This window comes from Macaca thibetana, chromosome 6 (genome assembly GCF_024542745.1).
Source record: "Macaca thibetana thibetana isolate TM-01 chromosome 6, ASM2454274v1, whole genome shotgun sequence".
NCBI classification, from domain to species: domain Eukaryota; kingdom Metazoa; phylum Chordata; class Mammalia; order Primates; family Cercopithecidae; genus Macaca; species Macaca thibetana.
Window position 1 is genome coordinate 108,553,159 of NC_065583.1, and position 20,163 is coordinate 108,573,321.

Sequence of the window (20,163 nt, forward strand, 5' to 3'; positions counted from 1 at the left end):
CATAAAAAGTAATTAGTACTGATACATGCGACATCATGGATAAACTTTGAAAACATTATGCTCAGTGAAAGAAACTAGTCACCATGGCCCCATTTATAGAATATAACCAGACTAGACAAATGTAGAGAGGCAGAAAATGCATTAGTTGCCTAGGCCTGGGGCAGGGGGAAAATGGGGAGTGACTGCTAATGGGTCTATGGATTCTTTCTGGGATAACGAAATTGTAAAATTGACGTGGTGACGTTTACACAACTCTATGAACATATGAAAAATCTCTGAATTTTACTACACTTTAAATGGGTGTATTGGTACGGAATGTGAACTCAATAAAGCTGCTTAAAAAACAAAACACCTAAGGTCTAGTATATACGTTCTTTGTGAAAAACAAGGTACATTCAAGACTAATAACTATGAACTGATTTGGTTACTAACCAAGACCACGCTTGAGGCACTTAGAATTAAGAATTTAACATACACTCCTTACTAGCTAAAAGATTACCCCTTTAAATATGTCTAAATCTCAACGAAAATGGAACTGCAGTACTTGCAACCGTCAGGGCATAAAATGGGATTCACGAAAGATACCTGAGTAAACATGTTCCTTTCCTGTACATGGCTGAACTGTGCTTCCCATTACAAAAAAAAACAGTAACTGCAGAAAAATACTCCACCGGGAGTCGGATAAATTCTCAAAGAAGAATCTAATACTGACCTAAGACAAGGGGTGGAAAGAATGAGGAAGGGGAAGGAGCACAGATGAGTAAGGGGAAGCCTCCGTGCATTTAAGCCCAAGGAGTTCAGTTACATTAAATCCAACTTTTAAAAGCTTTGTGAACAGGCCCAGAGGCAAAGTCCTGGGCGCAAACCCATGAGCCGAGCTGCGAGGCTGAAAGGAAGTGCTAGTCCAGCCCAACTCCGCACTGGATTTGGTGTGGAAATGGTCCGAGGTAAACGGGATCGCTCAGATGGGGGGCCCGCGATTGAGGGCAAGAGGCGAAACCCCTCCGCCCGGCGCTCCCAGCCAGCGCACAGCGGGAGGCGGCCGTGCCGCGGGCCCGTCCTTCGCGTCCGAGTCGCCGCGCACGCCCCGCGCGGAGCGCGCCCGGCGCCGGGAGCCTCCGGTGGGGCTGGGTCCCGTCTCCCGCCCCATCCGGCGCTTTGTCCTAGCCCCGGCGGCCGGCGGCCCCGCTGCGGGCTCCCGGGCCGCGGTGACAGCCCCCGTCCCCAGTAGGGCTGCGAGCCCGGGAGTCCCTATAGGCTGGCGACCGGTCGCCCGCCGGACCTCACCCAGGCGGGACGCGGCAGGCGGCGGTCTGAGGACGATCGCCCTGCCGGAGGAGGAGCCGCCGCCGCCCGAAGCGCACGCAGGCCAAGCTCAGGCGCCAAAAGCCTTGGACTTCGAAACACACTACTTCCAGCATCCTAAGCTTACCCAAAAATTCTCGACGAAATACGCCATGACCATCGTGCCGCCGCCGCGCCAGGTTCCGCGTCCGCGCCCGCCCGCCGCTGTGTAAACACGGTCCGGCCCCCACAGCACCCCCGCCTTTCGCCGCCGCCGCCGCCGCCGCCTTCTTCCCAGAGACCGGCCCGCACCTTCCAGGGCGCATGCGCCACCTAGCGGCTGCCGCCGCTGGGCGAGCACTTAGACGCTACGGCCACGGTATGCGCATGCGCCCCGTCCCAGTCCGGGGTGTTGGTGGATCTGTCTGCATCCCGGGCGCGGCTGGGTTGAGTGTTCTCTTAGGAATGGTGGAGAACTGGGTACTTGAGGAGTCACCGTGGAGACTGCTCTCCCTGTTTGCGGTGCGACGGGCACTGGCCCAGGGACAGAGCGAAGAGAAGGGCCAGCCAGCGTCTGTGGAGTCGGCAGACTGGCTGCCCACTCTCTCCTCACAAGACTCGCTTCCCCGGCCTTCGAGGATCTCGAACGGACTATAGTCTGGGCTCACTGGGCTGGAGGAAACTTGGCCGCTGGCCACCCGGAGGAGACTGAGAAGCCTTTGGTCAACAGGGCGCCTTTCCTTGAACCAAAACAAAACTTTCCGAAGCCGGAAAAGAAACGCCCAGTGTCGCCTGAGAGCCCTGGAGCTGCGCGAGACCCAGGCACCGAGTGCAGCCTCGGCCGCTGACCTCTAGCACGCCTGGAGCAGACCAGCCGGGACGGCCTGCAGGCCTGCGGGAGCGGAATGTGACCCGAAACCGACGGACTTCCTGACCCATGGTCCATGGTTCTCTTAGCAACTTGAACATTTTGGAAAAAGAAACAAGTCTTAACATGCCTCGACCTAATGGAAAAACTAAATCCCCTTCCGACACTTTGCTTTCCAAAAGTTAAAAAATAATAATAATAATAACTAAACTCTAGTAGAGGTCTCAAGTTCACTGTCACCAGGTCAGCTAGGTCCAGAATCTGCAGTTCTGGAAGCCAAGCCCTACAAATAGATTTAGTGTAGCATATCACATACCTCCTCAGGCGACTTAAAGCAATGAACACCAATAAGATAACAATTCATGAGAAATTATTTTCATCCTCAAGTAAAAGTCATGAGGTGCCTTTCAGATAGATGAAATTGTGTTTGTTGAATAGGGAATAATTGGATAATGGTATTGTGGTCATACTTTTAAGAATATTTGTTAGAAATATATAGGATGCAAAACATCTAGGATTTTCTTAAAGTCATTTATTATGGATAGGGATATGAGTAAGGACATAGATGAAAAGGGATGAAACAAGATGGGCCATAGTTGCTCTATTTTCGTATATCCTGTTTATTTTGTTTCTTTAAAAAGTCCTCATATCACTGACATTTACACTTAGTTTTGGGGAAGTCAAACTTAGAAATAAGCTACAGCTCTCTAAGCTATCAGTCTAACTGGATTTTTCTCAGTGCTGAAGAACTTTTTAAAAAATTCAGCCATCTAGGTCACACAGCAAATACATTTGGCATTAAATTCTTAGTATCACTAAGCACTCCTCCCACCCCCCCCCCCCCCGCCTCCCCACCCCACCCTTCCCCCCCACTTCCCCACCCCCACCCTTCCCCCCCACCCTTCCCCCCCCCCCCCTTCCCCCCCACCGCCGCACCCTTAGACCTGGGCAAGAGAGACTTCTATCCTGGACTCCACGCTTTAAAGGAACTTACGTATCACACACACACATTAATTAAAAAAAAAAACCACACACATGGGTGCCTCTGCCACTTGTGATCTGATACTGAACACTGGCTCATAACCACAAATTCCCTCTCCCGATGAAGAACACTATTCAGGCTACGGGAAAACTCTTCTTTGTATCTTTTGTCTTATGTCCTCAAAACAAACGGTGAACTTCAAAAGCAGTGAAAATTTGTACATAGCATGGCTGCCCATTTCAGCGACTGCTTTGGAGTCAGAATTTGAGCAACAGAAATGCTTAGGTAAGAAAGAAGACAAATTAACTTGTCAAATCCTTCCTGTCAGCTTGAATGCTATAGATTCCTGCATAACAAAGTATTGTTTCTCAGTAGTATCAAGCATACATTTTCCTTTTGTTAGTATTCCAATGTGTGACTACAACCTACTGACAATTTAGCATGGTATTCACAATAGTTACTGGCCTTCATTCGTATTCTTCTGCTCCCCTACAATTTAAGAGTAGGCCTGGAATGAAGATAAGTATTCTGTGTATTTCAGGTATTTGCAAGGTTCGTTAGGGCCAAAACACCATATCCTGTAATTGCCCGATATTTAAGTTGTGGAACTTTATAGTAAACAGTGATTAAGATGACTAAATTTCAAACAAGACTGTGTAGTATAGGAAGAGTGTGGATGGTATCAGCCACCTTCTGCACTCTCAAGTGAGGTTTCCAGGGATGCATATACATTCTGGCAGAGCATAGATAAGCCCCTGAGTGGGTAGCTCGCTCATATGCCTTAAAGTATTTGTGCCACACACACTTAGCCTTTGCTTATCAAAATGTATTTCATTTTGAAATTATTAAAAACCGACATAGATAACAACAGTGTACAAGTCACTGCCTATAATACCTGTCACTTAAGAGTCACTCAGTAAATGTTCAGTGAATGAATGATGACATCTATCATAGAAATGTCAAGGTAGATGAGACCTTGAATATGTAATAATTCCATTATCTTTTACACATACTCTTTTTTTTTTTTTGGAGACAGAGTCTCGCTTGGTTGCCCAGACTGGAGTGCAGTGGTGTGATCTCAGCTCACTGCAACCTCCAGCTCCCGGGTTCAAGCGATTCTCATGCCTCAGCCTCCCAAGCAGCTGGGACTATAGGCGCCTGCCACCACGCCTGACTAATTTTTGTATTTTTAGTAGACACAGGGTTTCACCATGTTGACCAGGCTGGTCTCGAACTCCTGACCTCAAGTGATCCGCCCACCTGGGCCTCCCAAAGTGCTGGGTTACATGCATGAGCCACCGCACCCAGCCTACTCGTCCTCTTTAATTGGTACTTGATCCTAGAATTTGTAGAAAATGTCATTCTTGTGGGCTTGAGTGTACTTCTTAAAGGATAGAGTACTTTTTCTTTTTCTTTTTCTTTTTTTTTTTTTTTTTGAGACAGAGTCTTGCTCTGTCACCCAGCCTGGAGTGCAGTGGTGCAATCTTGAATCACTGCAACCTCTGCCTCCCAAGTTCAAGTGATTGTCCTGCCTTAGCCTCCAGAGTAGCTGGAACTACAGGTACGCACCACCATGCCTGGCTAAGTTTTGTATTTTCAGTACAGACGGGATTTCACCATGTTGGCCCGGCTGGTCTTGATTTCCTGACCTCAGGTGATACACCCACCTCGGCCTCCCAAAGTGCTGGGATTACAGGCATGAGCCACCACACCTGCCCTTAGAGTGCTTTGTGAAATAAAAATAAAATAAAATTTAAATAACATCCAAGATTTACTGTAGCAAGAGATCGCCTGTTGGAAAGGAGCCCCTACTCAATTTGGCCTTTCATTTTTGGGTGTCCCCACTACCAGAATCATCTTTCTCTTAGGAGCTCTCTATACCTGCTAAAGAGATATCGGCTTCCAGGGATGCTGTTGATCCCCGTTAAACTCTGGCCTAAGCATATATGTTATAGCCCAAAGTTATAGACTTTTAAAACATAACTTGATAAATGATACCAAATAAGAGAAGAAACACAAAAAATAACCTAAGTCTAAATTATCTGGTTTACAAAATATGGTTTATTTCCAAGATTTGAGGGTTCAGTCTCTTAGGCAAGGCACCCAGAGTACTTCCCCCTTTCCATTCCTTAGTTTGATTTCCTCCCATTTCTCATCCTGGGTTCACAGCTCACAGCACATTAATCAACATTTAGTCACAAGGGCCATTTCCTCATAACTTCATTTGAAACTAGGTCCATATCAGAAGAGTTGGCTATAAAGGAAAACGCATTTTCTCATTATTTTCAATATAATTTTGCAAATGTACTTCCACTTGTTTCCAAGATGGGAGTGGCAGAAGAGAAGATCCTATAAACCTCTTCTTTTTCCTGCCAATTTATTCAAGGCGTGGCATCCATCCCGTCAGGTGCAGTATTCCTTCTCTTAACTCATGTTGTACTTGACAATAACAAGTGGCAAAAAAGCTAAGCTCTATTAAAAGGCAGAAGAGAAACAGACAGATCCCTGAAGTCTGGTACGCTCTTGCTTTTCTGTACTCAGTAGCAGCACATTAAAAGCAAAAGCCTTATGCAAAACAGAAAGAAAAGCAAAAGTTTGGCAGATGGCAGCCAGGCAGGCTGCTGTGTGAGGGCCAAGAGGTAGAAGCATGTCAATCCAACTGCACAATAGAGCTCAACATCACCCTGCACACTACTTTCTCATTTCAGAGCAGCTTACCGGGTAGATGTGCCTTTCTTCTCTCCTCAGCGCACCTGGGATTGACTCCCTGCCTGCTCCTCACGTGGTGCCATCTCTTCCTCCAGAATTAGATGTACTTTCGCAGGTGCTCCTTCATCTTGTCATTTGTGGAAGAGGCACAAACACGTGACCAGTTGTTCCAGGGTCTGCATTGCTAGTGACTACAGGGAAACCAACAGTGCTTCAAAAATAAGAGAAATTACTAAATTACAGAAAGCCATGAAGATAATGATAAAGTGAAAACACTCAGGGCTGGGCATGGTGACTCGTGCCTGTAATCCCAACACTTTGGGAGGTTAAGGCAGGTGGATCACCTGAGGTCAGGAGTTCGAGACCAGCCTGGCTAACATGGCGAAACCCCATCTCTACTAAAAATACAAAAAATTAGCCAGGCGTGGTGGCAGGCACCTGTAATCCCAGCTACTTGGGAGGCTGAGGCGGGAGAATTGCTTGAACCCAGGAGGCGGAGGTTGCAGTGAGCTGATATTCTCCAGCCTGGGCAACAGAACAAGACACTGTCTCAAAAATAAATAAATAAATAAAAAGTAAAAAAAAAACACTAAAAAATGTTTGTCTTTTTTTTTTTTTTAGACGGAGTCTTGCTCTGTTGCCCAGGCTGGAGTGCAGTGGCTGGATCTCAGCTCACTGCAAGCTCTACCTCCCGGGTTTACACCATTCTCCTGCCTCAGCCTCCTGAGTAACTGGGACTACAGGCACCCGCCACCTCGCCCGGCTACTTTTTTGTATTTTTTAGTAGAGACAGGGTTTCACCGTGTTAGCCAGGATGGTCTCGATCTCCTGACCTCGTGAACCGCCCATCTTGGCCTCCCAAAGTGCTGGGATTACAGGCTTGAGACGGCCTGTTTGTCATTAATGTTAAGTGGAAAGACAGAAGGTGTCAAATTACAAGTATGTTGAGTCATACATTTTATTTGTAAAATTACAAATATGGGCCGGCTGTGATGGCTTACGCCTGTAATCCCAGCACTTTGTGAGACTGAGGTGGGCGGATCGTGAGGTCAGGAGTTTGAAACCAGCCTGACCAACATGGTGTAACCCCATCTCCACTAAAAATACAAAACTTAGCTGGGCCTGGTGGTGCCTGCCTGTAATCCCAACTACTCAGGAGGCTGAGGCAAGAGAATTGCTTGAACCTGGGAGGCAGAGGTTGCAGTGAGCCAAGATTGTGCCACTGCACTCCAGCCTGGGTGACAGAGCGAGACTTCATCTCAAAAAAAAAAAAAAAAAAAAAAAAAAAAAAATTACAAATACGTTAAAAAAAAAAAAAAAACAGTGTGTTAAACAGACAAATATAAAACATGGAAGACATTTAAAATTTAATATAATAACATTGTAGAATTTAAAGAACAATTGTTCTATGTTTTTGTCTGAATATAAATGTAACTGGGCCTAATCTTCTTTAATGTCTTTCATTAACTCTCTCCTCTGTTTAATTCATTCAGGCAGTAGACATTTACTATGCACTTGTTACAATGAAAAGATTGTCTCTGCTTGCTTTTTTTTTTGAGACAGAATCTTGCTGTGTTGCCCAGGCTGGAGTACAGTGGTGCAGTCATAAGTCACTGCAACCTCAACCTCCTGGTCTCAAGCAAGCCTTCCTACTTATGCCTCCCTAATAGCTGGGACCACAGGCACACACCACCATGCCCACCTAATTTTTTATTTTTTGTAGAGATGGGAGCTCCCTATGCTGTCAGGGCTGGTCTTGAACTCCTGGGCTCAAGTAATCCTCTCGTCTTGGCCTCCTAAAGTGCTGGGATTACAGGTGTGAGCCACCATGCCTGGCCATCTCTGCCTTTGAGAAATTCACAGTCTAATATGGACGCACGATGAAGATGATAGAGATCATGGCAATTATAGCAATAATGTGCATAGAAGAGTGCCTGACACATAGTTGGCAAGCAATACACGTTTGTTAAATGCATTAATTAATGAATCACTGTTCCAAAATGTAACCTCAAAGAAATGTAATTTGTACTTTTATTTTCTTTTCCTTCTTTCTTTCTTTCCTTCTCTCCTTTTCCCTTCAACTCCCTCCTTTCTTTCTGCAAGGAAAGTGACAGGAAACTGCCCTGGATTCACCCAGGGTATCCTCCATTAGCACACTGATTTGGAGGTCCATGGGGTAGCAGAGTCCAGAGCAACTTCTGAAACTCAGTCCTGGAGCCAGCTAGCTCCCTAGGAGATGGATGCTTACGAAGAACAGGGCACTAGAAATGTAATAATAGGAGCCCAAGCAAGAAGCACCCTTGGCTTAGCTAAGAATGGAGGAAGTGGACTTGAAGAGCCACTCCCTTGAAGAGCCACTGAAGCCTGGGCAGGAATATGAGTCACCAATGGACCAGCACCTTCTGTACACCTGGTAGCACCAGATTTCAACAGAACACAGGGTACCAGTGGTCCCATTCACTGTTTATCTAACGAACATTTATGGAACACCTGTATTGAGATAGGCCCTCTTCTAGACACTGGGGATACAATGGTGAATGAGACAAATAATTGTGCTGCTTTCATGGCACTTAAATGTATGGAGACAGACCAAAAGGATGTAAATAAATGATATCTTTTGGGATAGTGATACATGCTTTGCAGTATAATTGACATAGGTTGTAGTAGGGAGAGCGGGCTACTTCTTTACCTAGAATGGTCAAAAAGGCCTCCCTGAGGACATGACATTTGAGCAGAGACCTGAATGAGCTAAAGGAAGTAGCCATGCAGAGATCTGCAGAGTAGTCCACATTAAAGGAACAACAATAAGGTCCAGAAGTAGCAGTGAGCTTGATTTGTTCGAGTAAATGAAAAGGGAGCCAGTTTGGCTGGAGTGCAGTGATCAAACGGAAGAAGAACAGAAATGAGATCAGACAGGAAAGCAGAGTCAGGTCAAAGAGAGAGAGGCTGGTTTGTAATCTAAGCACCATAGGAAGCCAGTGGAGGATTTTAAAGCAGCAGAACGATACCTGATTTATGTTTTAAGAAAGATCACATTCAGGCCGAGCATGGTGGCTCATACCTGTAATCCCAGCACATTGGGAGGCCGAGGCTGGTGGATCACTTGAGACCAGTAGCTTGAGATTAGCCTGGGCAACATGATGAAACCCCGTCTCTACTAAAAATACAAAACGTAGCAAGACGTGATGGCACACGCCTGTAATCCCAGGTACTCAGGAGGCTGAGGCAGAATTGCTTGAATCCGGGAGGCAGAGGTTGTGTAGAGCCGAGATCGTGCCACTGTACTCCAGCCTGGACGACACATCGAGACTCTGAAAAATTAAAAAAAAAAATCACATTGACTGATCTGTGAAAGGCAGGGTAGTGGAAAAAATATTTGGGAGGCCACTCCAAAGATGGATATAATAGACCTGACAAGGGAAGATGATGGCAGGGACTAGGTGACAACTGTGGAAATGTAAGAATTTATCAGGCTCAAGATCTACTTGGAAAGTAAAGCTGACAGAGCTTGCTAATGGATTGGATTTAGGGTGGGAAGGAAAGAAATCAAAGATGATCCTAGGAATTCTGCCTGAACAACTAGGTATATAATGAATGGTGCCACAACAATAGAAAAATGTGGAGAAGAACTGGTTTGGAGAAAGAGAGAACTCAGTGGTTTTATTTATTTATTTATTTTTAAGATAGAGTCTCACTCTTTCGCCCAGGCTGGAGTGCAGTGGTGTGATCTCAGCTCACTGCAACCTCTGCTTCTCAGATTCAAGTGATTCTCCTGCCTCAGCCTCCCAAGTAGCTGGGATTACAGGCGTGTGCCACAATGCCCAGCTAATTTTTTTTGTATTTTTAGTAGAGATGGGTTTTTGCTATGTTGGCCAGGCTGGTCTCAAACTCCTGACATCAAGTGATCCACCTGCCTTGGCCTCCCAAAGTGCTGGGGTTACAGGTGTGAGCCTCCACATCCGGCCAAAACTCAGTGGTTCTGCTTTGGAATTGTTAAATGTGAAGGGCTTAATGGAAATACAAGTGGAAGTGTCTATCAGGCAATTGGATATATGATTCTGGAGCTCAGGACAGAGGTTGGATTCAAGACGTAAACAGGAGGGTCATTGGCATGAATAGAGGAGATTTGATGAGATCACACAGAAAGAAAGGGGAGAGAGGAAGGGAGGAAGATAGAGAGCCTATGGAACTGAGGAAAAAGCCCGGGGCACTCCTACATTTAGAGGTTAGGAGAAGTGGATGAGCCAGCAAAAGAGATTAATGTAAAGTAGAACGCAAAGAAAAAGAGTGGACAGTCAAGCCAAGAGTAGAGTGTTTTAAGAAGTGGTTGATGCATGACAAATACTGAGAAATGACCATTGGATTGAGCCAGTTGGAAGTGGCCTTGGCAAGTGTTGATTCTTTGAAGGGGTGGAGATACAAATTTGAATGAAGTGGGTTGAAGAGAGAAGAGGAAGTAAGGACAAAAAGTATAAACAATTCCTTCAAGAAGTTTTGCTATGAAAGGAAGCAGCAAAATAGGCAGGTATTGAAGGGAACAAATGATAAAAGGGAGGGAGTATTAAGATGAGATGTAATAAAGCAATTTGAGTTCCAGAGAGGATGAGCCAAAGAGGGAGGAAAAGAGAGATTAATTATAGAGATGAAGTCTTTGAGTAGAGGAAAGAATATGAGATCCAGAATAAAAGTGGAGCTCCAAGAGGGTGTTTCTGGATTTCTAATAAGTCTAATAGTTTCTTGATCAATTAGTTGGAAAAAATAAGAACTATGGGTTATTGTAGTTCGGCATATTAAAAGCATCCTTCATGTATTATCTCATTGAATCATCATACTAACCCTGTGAGGTCATAACGATTACCCCAATTTTACAAATGAGAAAATATGATCCAGGAGATTAGATGAGTTGCTCAAGGTCATACAACAAGTAAGTGGGAAACTACTGTTAATTTAGGAGTACAAGAGAGGCGTGAATAAAGTATTATGGAGGAAGCGACGCCTCAAGCAACAAAACAGGTCAAAAGAAGAGGAATGGTGAAGGGTGAAAGTTAAACTCATCCACCTACGGATTTTATTTAGGGGTTTTTGTTTTTAACTGGTGGATCTGGTGTTCCTCAGTTTCCACATTATTTCCATAAAGGTCCCTTTCTTGGTTACCTTCTCCCTAACCAGGTGCTCTAGGTAAATATAAATGCTAACTAATAAGAATCCTACAAAAATGTCAAGGAGGGCGGGCGCAGTGGCTCAAGCCTGTAATCCCAGCACTTTGGAAGGCCGAGGCAGGCAGATCACCTGAGGTCAGGAGTTTGAGACCAGACTGACTAACATGGTGAAACCCCGTCTGTACTAAAAATACAAAAAATTAGCTGGGCGTAGTGGTAGGCACCTGGAATCCCAGCTACTCAATAGGCTGAGGCAGGAGAATCACTTGAACCCGGGAGGCAGAGGTTGCAGTGAGCCGAGATTGTGCCACTGCACTCCAGCCTGGGTGACAGAGCGAGACTCCGTTTCAAAAAAAAAAATTTAAGGAAATACATTTACATCTTACTGTTTAAAAAGTCTCTTCTCTCTTCATTGTTAATCCTGAAACACCCAAGAAATATAACTGTTCATAATTTCAGATTCTAATCAAAATCTAAGGTTGACCTACCTTAAACAGGACATTTGGTAATTGTATTAAAAACCACTCCCTTTTGTAGACAGAAGGAAACAGAAAACCATATCAGCCTGTAGAAATGATTGTAATGTTCTTTATCAAAATCCTTAAGACCACAAAACTCTCATTAACTATTTGCAGGGAGGAGGTAAGTGGGCTGGGTCAAACAGGCTAGATCCAAAGGTAATCAAATAAAATTTTTGTTTCCAGGCCGGGCACAGTGTCTCAGGCCTATAATCCCAGCACTTTGGGAGGCCGAGGTGGGCGGATCATTTGAGGTCAGGAGTTCGAGACCAGCCTGACCAACATGGTAAAACCCCGTCTCTACTAAAAATACAAAAAAAATTAGCCGAATATGGCGGCACATGCCTATAGCCCCAGCTACTCAGGAGACTGAGGCAAGAAAATCGTTTGAACCTGGGAGGCGGAGGTTGCAGTGAGCCGAGATTGTGCCACTGCACTCCAGTCTGGGCGACAGAGTGAAACTCCATCTCAAAAAAAAAAAAAAAAATTGTTTCCAGCCTTAAAATCCCACTGGATGTTATCTGCCTTTATATACTTTTCTTTATAGTATTTCAAGAACAAACTGTCACCAACTAGTTATTTTTTTCATTTAGGTCCAGAAAATGTATGTTATTTTTTTCTTCCTACTTCCCACATGCCAGCTAAAACCACTTATTTCCATTTATTCAAAGCTGTCTTCAAATATATCTCCTGCAAAAAAAGAAAGTTGCAAAACCATTACCTTCTGTATAATCTCATATTTCTTTTTTCCTACATATTTCCTGAGTGATACATCCTTTAAATTGAGTAATTTATATCTTGTCCAAAGTGCTTTGTACTGTTCTTTGTAGACGCTTTCTTGTTTTTTCTTTTTTTTCTCTTTTTTTCAGGTGCACGTGTTTGTATTGGTGATCATAGTTGGAGGAGGAATTCATCATTCTTTCTTCACTCTTAAAAATACATCATCTCAGGCCGGGCGCGGTGGCTCAAGCCTGTAATCCCAGTACTTTGGGAGGCCGAGGCGGGTGGATCACGAAGTCAGGAGATCGAGACCATCCTGGCTAACATGGTGAAACCCCGTCTCTACTAAAAATACAAAAAACTAGCCGGGCGTGGTGGCGGGCGCCTGTAGTCCCAGCTACTCGGAGGCTGAGGCAGGAGAATGGCGTAAACCCGGGAGGCGGAGCTTGCAGTGAGCCGAGATCGCGCCACTGCACTTCAGCCTGGGTGACACAGCGAGACTCCGTCTCAAAAAAAAAAAAAAAAAAAAAAAAAAAAAAAATCATCTCTTACTTTTCAGTTTACACAGGGGCTTCCATATTGGTGGGGGGAGTATGTATATAGCTCTACAGATATAGATGTCCATTCATTCATCCACTCAACAAGCACCTATGGTGTTTTGGCACTGTTTCAGGTGTGTGATAGAGAGCAGTGAAGAAAAGTTGAATTCTGCCCTCAGAGATCTTAAATCCCAGTAGGGATGATAGGCAAAAATAACACAAACAAGTAGACACATAGTATAATATCTGAAATGTCGGTAGATACATAGCATAGTGGTAAGTACTATGTTACAAAAATAAAGCAGGGCAAGAGCAGTATAATGTCTTGTTTAAAAATAGCAGATGAGATCAGAAAATCTATGATACAATATGGTGACTATAGTTAAAATCAAGGTATTGTATTCTTAAAATTTGCTGAGAGTAGGTTTTAACTTTTCTTACCACAAGAAATTGTAAGTATGTGAGGTAATGCATTAATTAGCTCGACTTAGCTATTTCACAACATATACATATTTTGAAATAATATGTTGCACATGATAAATATGATTTTTATTTGCAAATTTAACAACTACTTAATTAAAAAAATATATAGCAGATGAGATGACCATATAAAATATGGCTCTGGAATTAAACTGCCTGGATTTTAATCTTGGCTCTGACACTTATGAGCTTTGTGACCTTGGGGAGGTTATTTAACTACTTGTATGACTCAGTTTGCATGTCTGTAAAGTGGGGATAATAATAGTATCTACCTCAAAGAGTTTCTCTAAAGACTAAATTAGTTAAAATATGTAAAACAATGGCAGGGCACCATTGTTAACACCTTTAATCCCAGCACTTTGGGAGGCTGAGGCGAGCAGATCACTTGAGCTCAGGAGTTTCAGACCAACCTGGGCAACATGGCAAAACTCCATCTCTACTAAAAATACAAAGAAAATTAGCTGTGCATGGTGGTGCACCCCTGTAGTCCCAGCTACTTAGGAGGCTGAGGTGGGAGGAACACCTGAGCCCAGGAGGTAGAGGCTGCAGTGAGCTGTCATTGCGCCACTGCACTCCAGAGCCCAGGGAACAGAGTGAGACTGTGTCTCAAAAAATAATAATAATAAGGCCGGGCGCAGTGGCTCACGTCTGTAATCCTAGCACTTTGGGAGGCCAAGGTGGGTGGATCACCTGAGGTCAGGAGTTCAAGACCAGCCTGGCCAACATGCCAAAACCCTGTCTCTACTAAAAATACAAAAATTAGCCAGGTGTGGTGGTGGGCGCCTATAATCCCAGCTACTCAGGAGGCTGAGGCAGGAGAATCCCTTGAACCAAGGGGGTGGAGTTTCCAGTAAGCCAAGATTGCACCACTTCATTCCAGCCTGGGTGAAACAGCGAAACTCCATCACAAAAAATAATAATAACAATTATTATTATTATAAACTATTAATATTAAGAAAACAGGAAGTGATGGGGGGTCCTATTTCAGAGAAAAAGTTTAATGAAAATCAATCTGAGGAGGTGAGTGAAATGAAAGAAATAAATCTTGTGATGTCTACCAGACAGAAGCTACCAGGCAGAAGAAAAAGCACACAGAAAAACAGATGAGGTTGGTATGGCTTGAGCAGAATGAGTGGGTAATAGTTGTAGGGAATGTGGTAAAATAATGGAGTTGGGCCAAATCAGCTAGGGCCTTATAGGTCATAGAAAAACCTCAGGTGGTATTCTAAGAGTGATGGGAAGTCATCAGAGGGCTTTTAGCTGAGCAGTGTCATAACCTAATGTTTAGAAGGACTATCCTGGCTGCATGTGGAGAATAGGCTAAAAGTGGCAAGACGGCTGGTTGTTAAAAACATGTACCAGCACACTACTGGATTCAAGATATACTAATAAATAGAAAAAGGCAAGGTGTGGGACAAAATGCATGATATGCTGCAATGTACATTTTAAAAATCTCTATATATGTGTATTTGTAATATATATGTGTGTATATATACATATATACATTTTACAGCTATATATAGACATTACATATATACATATACACAATGTATATTACATATGTATTTTCTTCATATACATATCCTATCCCTGGAAGGAAGGATATGTAAGAGACTGGTAACAGTGATATTTTGAAGAAGGGAACTAGATGACAGGATTTAAAAGATTATCTTTTGCAATTTTTGAATTTTGTTCTTTGAAACAGAGTCTCGCTCTGTTGCGAGGCTGGAGTGCAATGGTGTCATCTCGGTTCACTGAAACCTTTGCCTCTCAAGTACAAGGATTCTCCTGCCTCAGCCTCCTGAGTAGCTGGGTCTACAGGCGTGCACCATCACGCCCAGCTAATTTTTGTGTTTTTTAGTAGAGATGGGGTTTCTCCCTGTTAACCAGGATGATCTTGACCTCTTGTCCTTGTGATCTGCCTGCCTCGGCTTCCCAAAGTGCTGGGATTACAGGCATGAGCCACCGCGGGCGGCCTTGAATTTTGTTCTATGTGAATGTATTACCTATTTAAAAATAGATAAATATTGTCGGACCCTTGAAAAACAGAAAAAAAAAAAAAAAAGATAAATGAACATTAAAAGGAAAAAAAAAAGAATCAGAATCATTTTACCCAGATGTTAAAAAGTGGTAGTGGGCCGGGCACAGTGGCTCACACCTGTAATCCCAGCACTTTGGGAGGCCGAGGCAGGGGGATCACGAGGTCAGGGGTTTGAGGCCAGCCTGACCAACATGGTGAAATCCTGTCTCCACTAAAAATACAAAAAAATTAGCTGGGTGTGGTGGCAGGCACCTGTAATCCCAGCTACTCAGGAGGCTGAGGCAGGAGAATTGCTTGAACCTGGGAGGCGGAGGGTGCAGTGAGCTGAGATCGCACCACTGCACTCTAGTCTTGGTGACAGAGAGAGACTCCATCTCAAAACAAAACAAAACAAAACAAAACAAAATGAAACAAAAAGTGGTAGTGAAATCAAGGTTGAGGGACAGGGCTAGAACTAAAGTTCATAATGGATGGGATGCTCAATAGGAAAAAACATGAATGAACATCATGTTTAGGAACCCCAAAGGTCCTAGTATGGGTTAAATAAAGTAAAACATGGCATGGTTTCCTGATACCTTTTTATTTCAATGATAAGTTGACTAGTGTGAATTGGTTGTACAATTATTGCGTCATACTTTATTTCCTTGATTTTTTCTTTTTCTTTTTTTTTTTTTTTTTGAGACAGAGTCTCGCTCTGTCTCCCAGGCTGGAGTGCAGTGGTGCGATCTCATCTCAATGCAACCTCCACCTCCTGGGTTCAAGTGATTCTCACGCCTCAGCCACCTGTGTAGCTGGGACTACAGGTGCGTGCAACCACGCCCAGCTAATTTTTGTCGTTTTAGTAGAGATGGGGTTTTGCCATGCTGGCCAGGCTGGTCTGGAACTCTGGACCTCAAGTGATCTGCCCGCTTCAGCCTTCCAAAATGTTGGGATTACAGGCATGAGGCACCATGCCCAGCCTTCAATTCTTTTTAACTTTAAAAAATTTTGGTCTTGTGTGATGACTCATGCCTGTAATCTCAACACTTTAAGAGGTTGAGGCAGGAGGTTCGTTTGACCCCAGGAATTGGGGACAAGCCTGGGCAACACAGGGAGACCCCATCTCTATTAAAAAAAAAAAAAAAAAAGCCAGAGGTGGTGGCGTGGACTACCTGTGGTCCCAGCTACTTGGGAGGCTTAGGCAGGAGGATCACTTGAGTCTGGGGGGGTTGAGGCTACAGTGAGCTATGATGGTCCCACTGCACTCCAGCCTGGGGGATAGAGTGAGACCCTGTTTCAGAAGAATTGTTTCCGTTGGTCGGGCGCGGTGGCCCAAGCCTGTAATCCCAGCACTTTGGGAGGCTGAGGCGGCCGGATGACGAGGTCAGGAGATTGAGACCATCCTGGCTAACACGGTGAAACCCCGTCTCTACTAAAAATACACAAAATTAGCCGGGCGAGGTGGCGGGCGCCTGTAGTCCCGGCTACTAGGGAGGCTGAGGGAGGAGAATGGCGGGAACCCGGGAGGCGGAGCTTGCAGTGAGCCAAGATTGTGCCGCTGCACTCCAGCCTGGGTGACGGAGCGAGACTCCCTCTCAAAAAAAAAAAAAAAAAAAAAAAAAAAAATTGTTTCTGTCACTTAAAAAATGTTTTTCTTTTTTAAAAAGAAAAATCTTGCCCTCTGTGTACACCACTGTGTTTTCCTTTGTGCTGCTTGCACATCATGTTCACTTCTGCAAATTTTAACATTCTTTTTCACTTCTCTCTGGGCCCTGCTGTCTCATGTTTCGTCAACAGGAAGAAAAACACGTCTTCATGTTTGTTTTTTAAATTTGTTTGTTTGTTTGAGACGGAGTCTCGCTCTGTCGCCCAGGCTGGAGTACAGTAGCACGATCTCGGCTCACTGCAAGCTCTGCCTCCCGGATTCACGCCATTCTCCTGGCTCAGCCTCCTGAGCAGCTGGGACTACAGGCTCCCGCCACCACGCCCGGCTAATTTTTTGTATTTTTAGTAGAGACGGGTTTTCACCATGTTAGCCAGGATGGTGTCAATCTCCCGACCTCATGATCCGCCCGCCTTGGCCTTCCAACATGCTGGGATTACAGGCGTGAGCCCCCACACCCAACTGTCTCCATGTTTTATTTTACCTTCCTTGAAGCTTATATTTCTGCTTTGTGTTCTTTTAATTCATGACAATGTGTTTGGTCTCAACTTTTATTAGCTCTATGGTGAGAATGCTTTATCTACTGTTTGTTTTGTGGGGGCTGGAGGTGGGTATTCCCATCTTTTCTTTTTTTTAAATAGTTCCTATGCTAGTTTTTATTTTATTTTAGGTCAACTTTAAATAAGGTAAGTTCTCATCTATTTACCGGAGTTTTGTGTGAGAGAGGCCAGGATGGCATTCGTGGTCAGCAGAAACTCTCTCCATAAGACAGGGTTATGTGCTGCCTGTGTGAATAAACTTTATGTTTTGCTTCTCTGCAGCCTCCTCAAGGTCAGCACCAATGGGGTGTCACAATGCAGTCTCTCCCCCTTCTCCTTCCTCAACTACAGACTACTTCCTGAAAAACATGATTAGTTTATGATATTTCTTGCTCAAATCCACTTCCTCAGCTTTTTCTTAGTACCAAACTGTCCAGAAAAGTTCCCACCACCGGAACCTCATTCCATTGTTGCAAAGAGATTATTGATTTTTCATCTTAGGCTATGCATTTCACGTTAGAGTCATGTATTCTGCTGGCTCTGTACATTTCTGTTTGATCTTCACTGCTTTTGGAAGACCTTTTTTCTACTTCAGTTTCAAATGTCTTCTAGTTGCATCAGATATAGAGTTGACGTTACCGTTTCTCATTCTTCTTATTACTTTTGGGTGGCTAGGCAGTAAAGACCTACATTCTTTGCCATATTAATACCTGGATAAGATCAGAAGATCATTTTGCATTAATTCTGCCTGGCATTTAGTAGACTCTTCCAATCCAAGTCCTTCTTTAGCTCTGGAAAATGTTCTTTTTTTACTTCTTTGATAATTGTCTCCCTTTTATTTTTATTTTTATTTTTTATTTTTTGAGACGGAGTCTCGCTGTGTCGCCCAGGCTGGAGTGCAGTGGCCGGATCTCAGCTCACTGCAAGCTCTGCCTCCCAGGTTTTTACGCCATTCTCCTGCCTCAGCCTCCCGAGTAGCCGGGACTACAGGCGCCCGCCACCTCGCCCGGCTAGTTTTTTGTATTTTTTAGTAGAGACGGGGTTTCACCGTGTTAGCCAGGATGGTCTCGAACTCCTGACCTCGTGATCCGCCCGTCTCGGCCTCCCAAAGTGCTGGGATTACAGGCTTGAGCCACCGCGCCCGGCCTATTGTCTCCCTTTTATTCTTACAGTCCTATAGCTCTATACTGTATAATTTTAGTTATATGTATCTTCTGTGTCTCTTAATATTGCTGTACTTTTTCTTTTTTTCTTTCTTTCTTTTTTTTTTTTTGAGACAAAGTCTTGCTCTGTTGCCAGGCTGGAGTGCAGTGGAGTGATCTCGGCTCACTGCAAGCTCAGCCTCCTGGGTTCACACCATTCTCCCGCCTCAGCCTCTGAGTAGCTGGGACTACAGGCGCCCACCACCACGCCCGCTAATTTTAGTGTTTTTGGTGGAGACGGGGTTTCACCATGTTAGCCAGGATGGTCTTGATCTCCTGACCTCATGATCCGCCCACCTCGGCCTCTCAAAGTGCTGGGATTACAGGCTTGAGCCACTGCGCCTGGTCTATTGCTGTACTTTTTCTTTCTTTCGTTTTTTCTTTCTTTTTTGCATAAATTTTGGAAAAGTCTTGCAGCTCAATTTTCCAACTCATTAATTGTATATTCAGCCCAAGTATTGGATTTAACATTTTTTTGTTTGTTTGTTTGTTTTTTTTGAGAAGGAGTCTCACTCCATCACCCAGACTGGAGTGCAGTGACGCAATATTGGCTCACTGCAACCACTGCCTCCCAGGTTCAAGCAATTCTCCTGCCTCAGCCTCCCGAGTAGCTGGGATTACAGGTGCCTGCCACCACGCCTAGGTTTTGTATTTTAAGTAGAGATGGGGTTTCACCACGTTGACCAGGCTACTCTTGAAATCCTGACCTCAAACAATCCACCCCCGTCGGCCTCCAAAGTGCTGGGATTACAGGCATGAGCCACCGTGCCCAGCCGTAATAATATTTTAAAATTTCCATGAATTCTGGTTGTGTTTCACAGCAGCTGTCTCTTGTTTCAGTGTGATATGCTTTAAAGCAACTCTGAGGATAGGAACTATGTTTAATTTCAAGTTTTTATCTGTTTCCATTGACTATTTTTTTTTAAGTGGGCTAGTTCTGTTTGTTAAATTTGGTGCTCTCTTTAATGCTCTAGGTTTCTCCAAATGTTTGTTGATTCTTGGTTTTTTTTTTTTTGTTCCATTTATAGGAACAGAATTTCAGTCTAGACTGAAATTCATAGCCGGATGCATTTCCTCACTTCAAATGAGAACTCCTGTTTACCTGGCAGTGAATGCAAGTTTTGATTACAAGAATCTGCCTCATGGGATTTGGTAGGGATAGGCAGACTCTGTAGGTAACGTCTCTTCTTAGAATGGTTTCCTGACCCTCCAGGGTATTGTCCTTTTCCTCTGACCTTAGCTTACTCTGGAACAGTGGTATGTTGGTAAATGTTTGACAACCAGCTCTGGGTGGAGTAGGGGAAGTCCTAATCTGCAGCATTTCCTGATTTCCATGCAATGTAAAATCTCCCACCCTAGCCAATTTCAAGCTAGCAACGTAACATCACTGAAAGGGGAGCTGAGAAGAGATGTGCAAACTAGATTCTTAAGAGACTGACTTCATTTAGCACACCATTGCTGTGGGGCTGCTGCACTACGT

General features: G+C 44.3%; 2 protein-coding genes across 3 annotated transcripts in view; one reads left to right on the forward strand and one right to left on the reverse strand.

Annotated features, from left to right (window-relative positions):
• The window catches only part of FCHO2 (FCH and mu domain containing endocytic adaptor 2), a 137,665-nt gene extending 136,079 nt beyond the window's left edge, over positions 1-1,586 (reverse strand). For both annotated transcript variants that reach the window (XM_050793539.1, XM_050793538.1), the window contains exon 1: positions 1,433-1,586. In XM_050793539.1, the coding sequence (XP_050649496.1) occupies positions 1,433-1,465 (33 nt within the window). In that variant the 5' untranslated portion in view covers positions 1,466-1,586. The remainder of the gene's footprint in view (positions 1-1,432) is intronic.
• Positions 1-20,163, forward strand: part of MRPS27 (mitochondrial ribosomal protein S27) — a 1,100,726-nt gene that overhangs the window by 366,262 nt on the left and 714,301 nt on the right. The window lies entirely within an intron of this gene.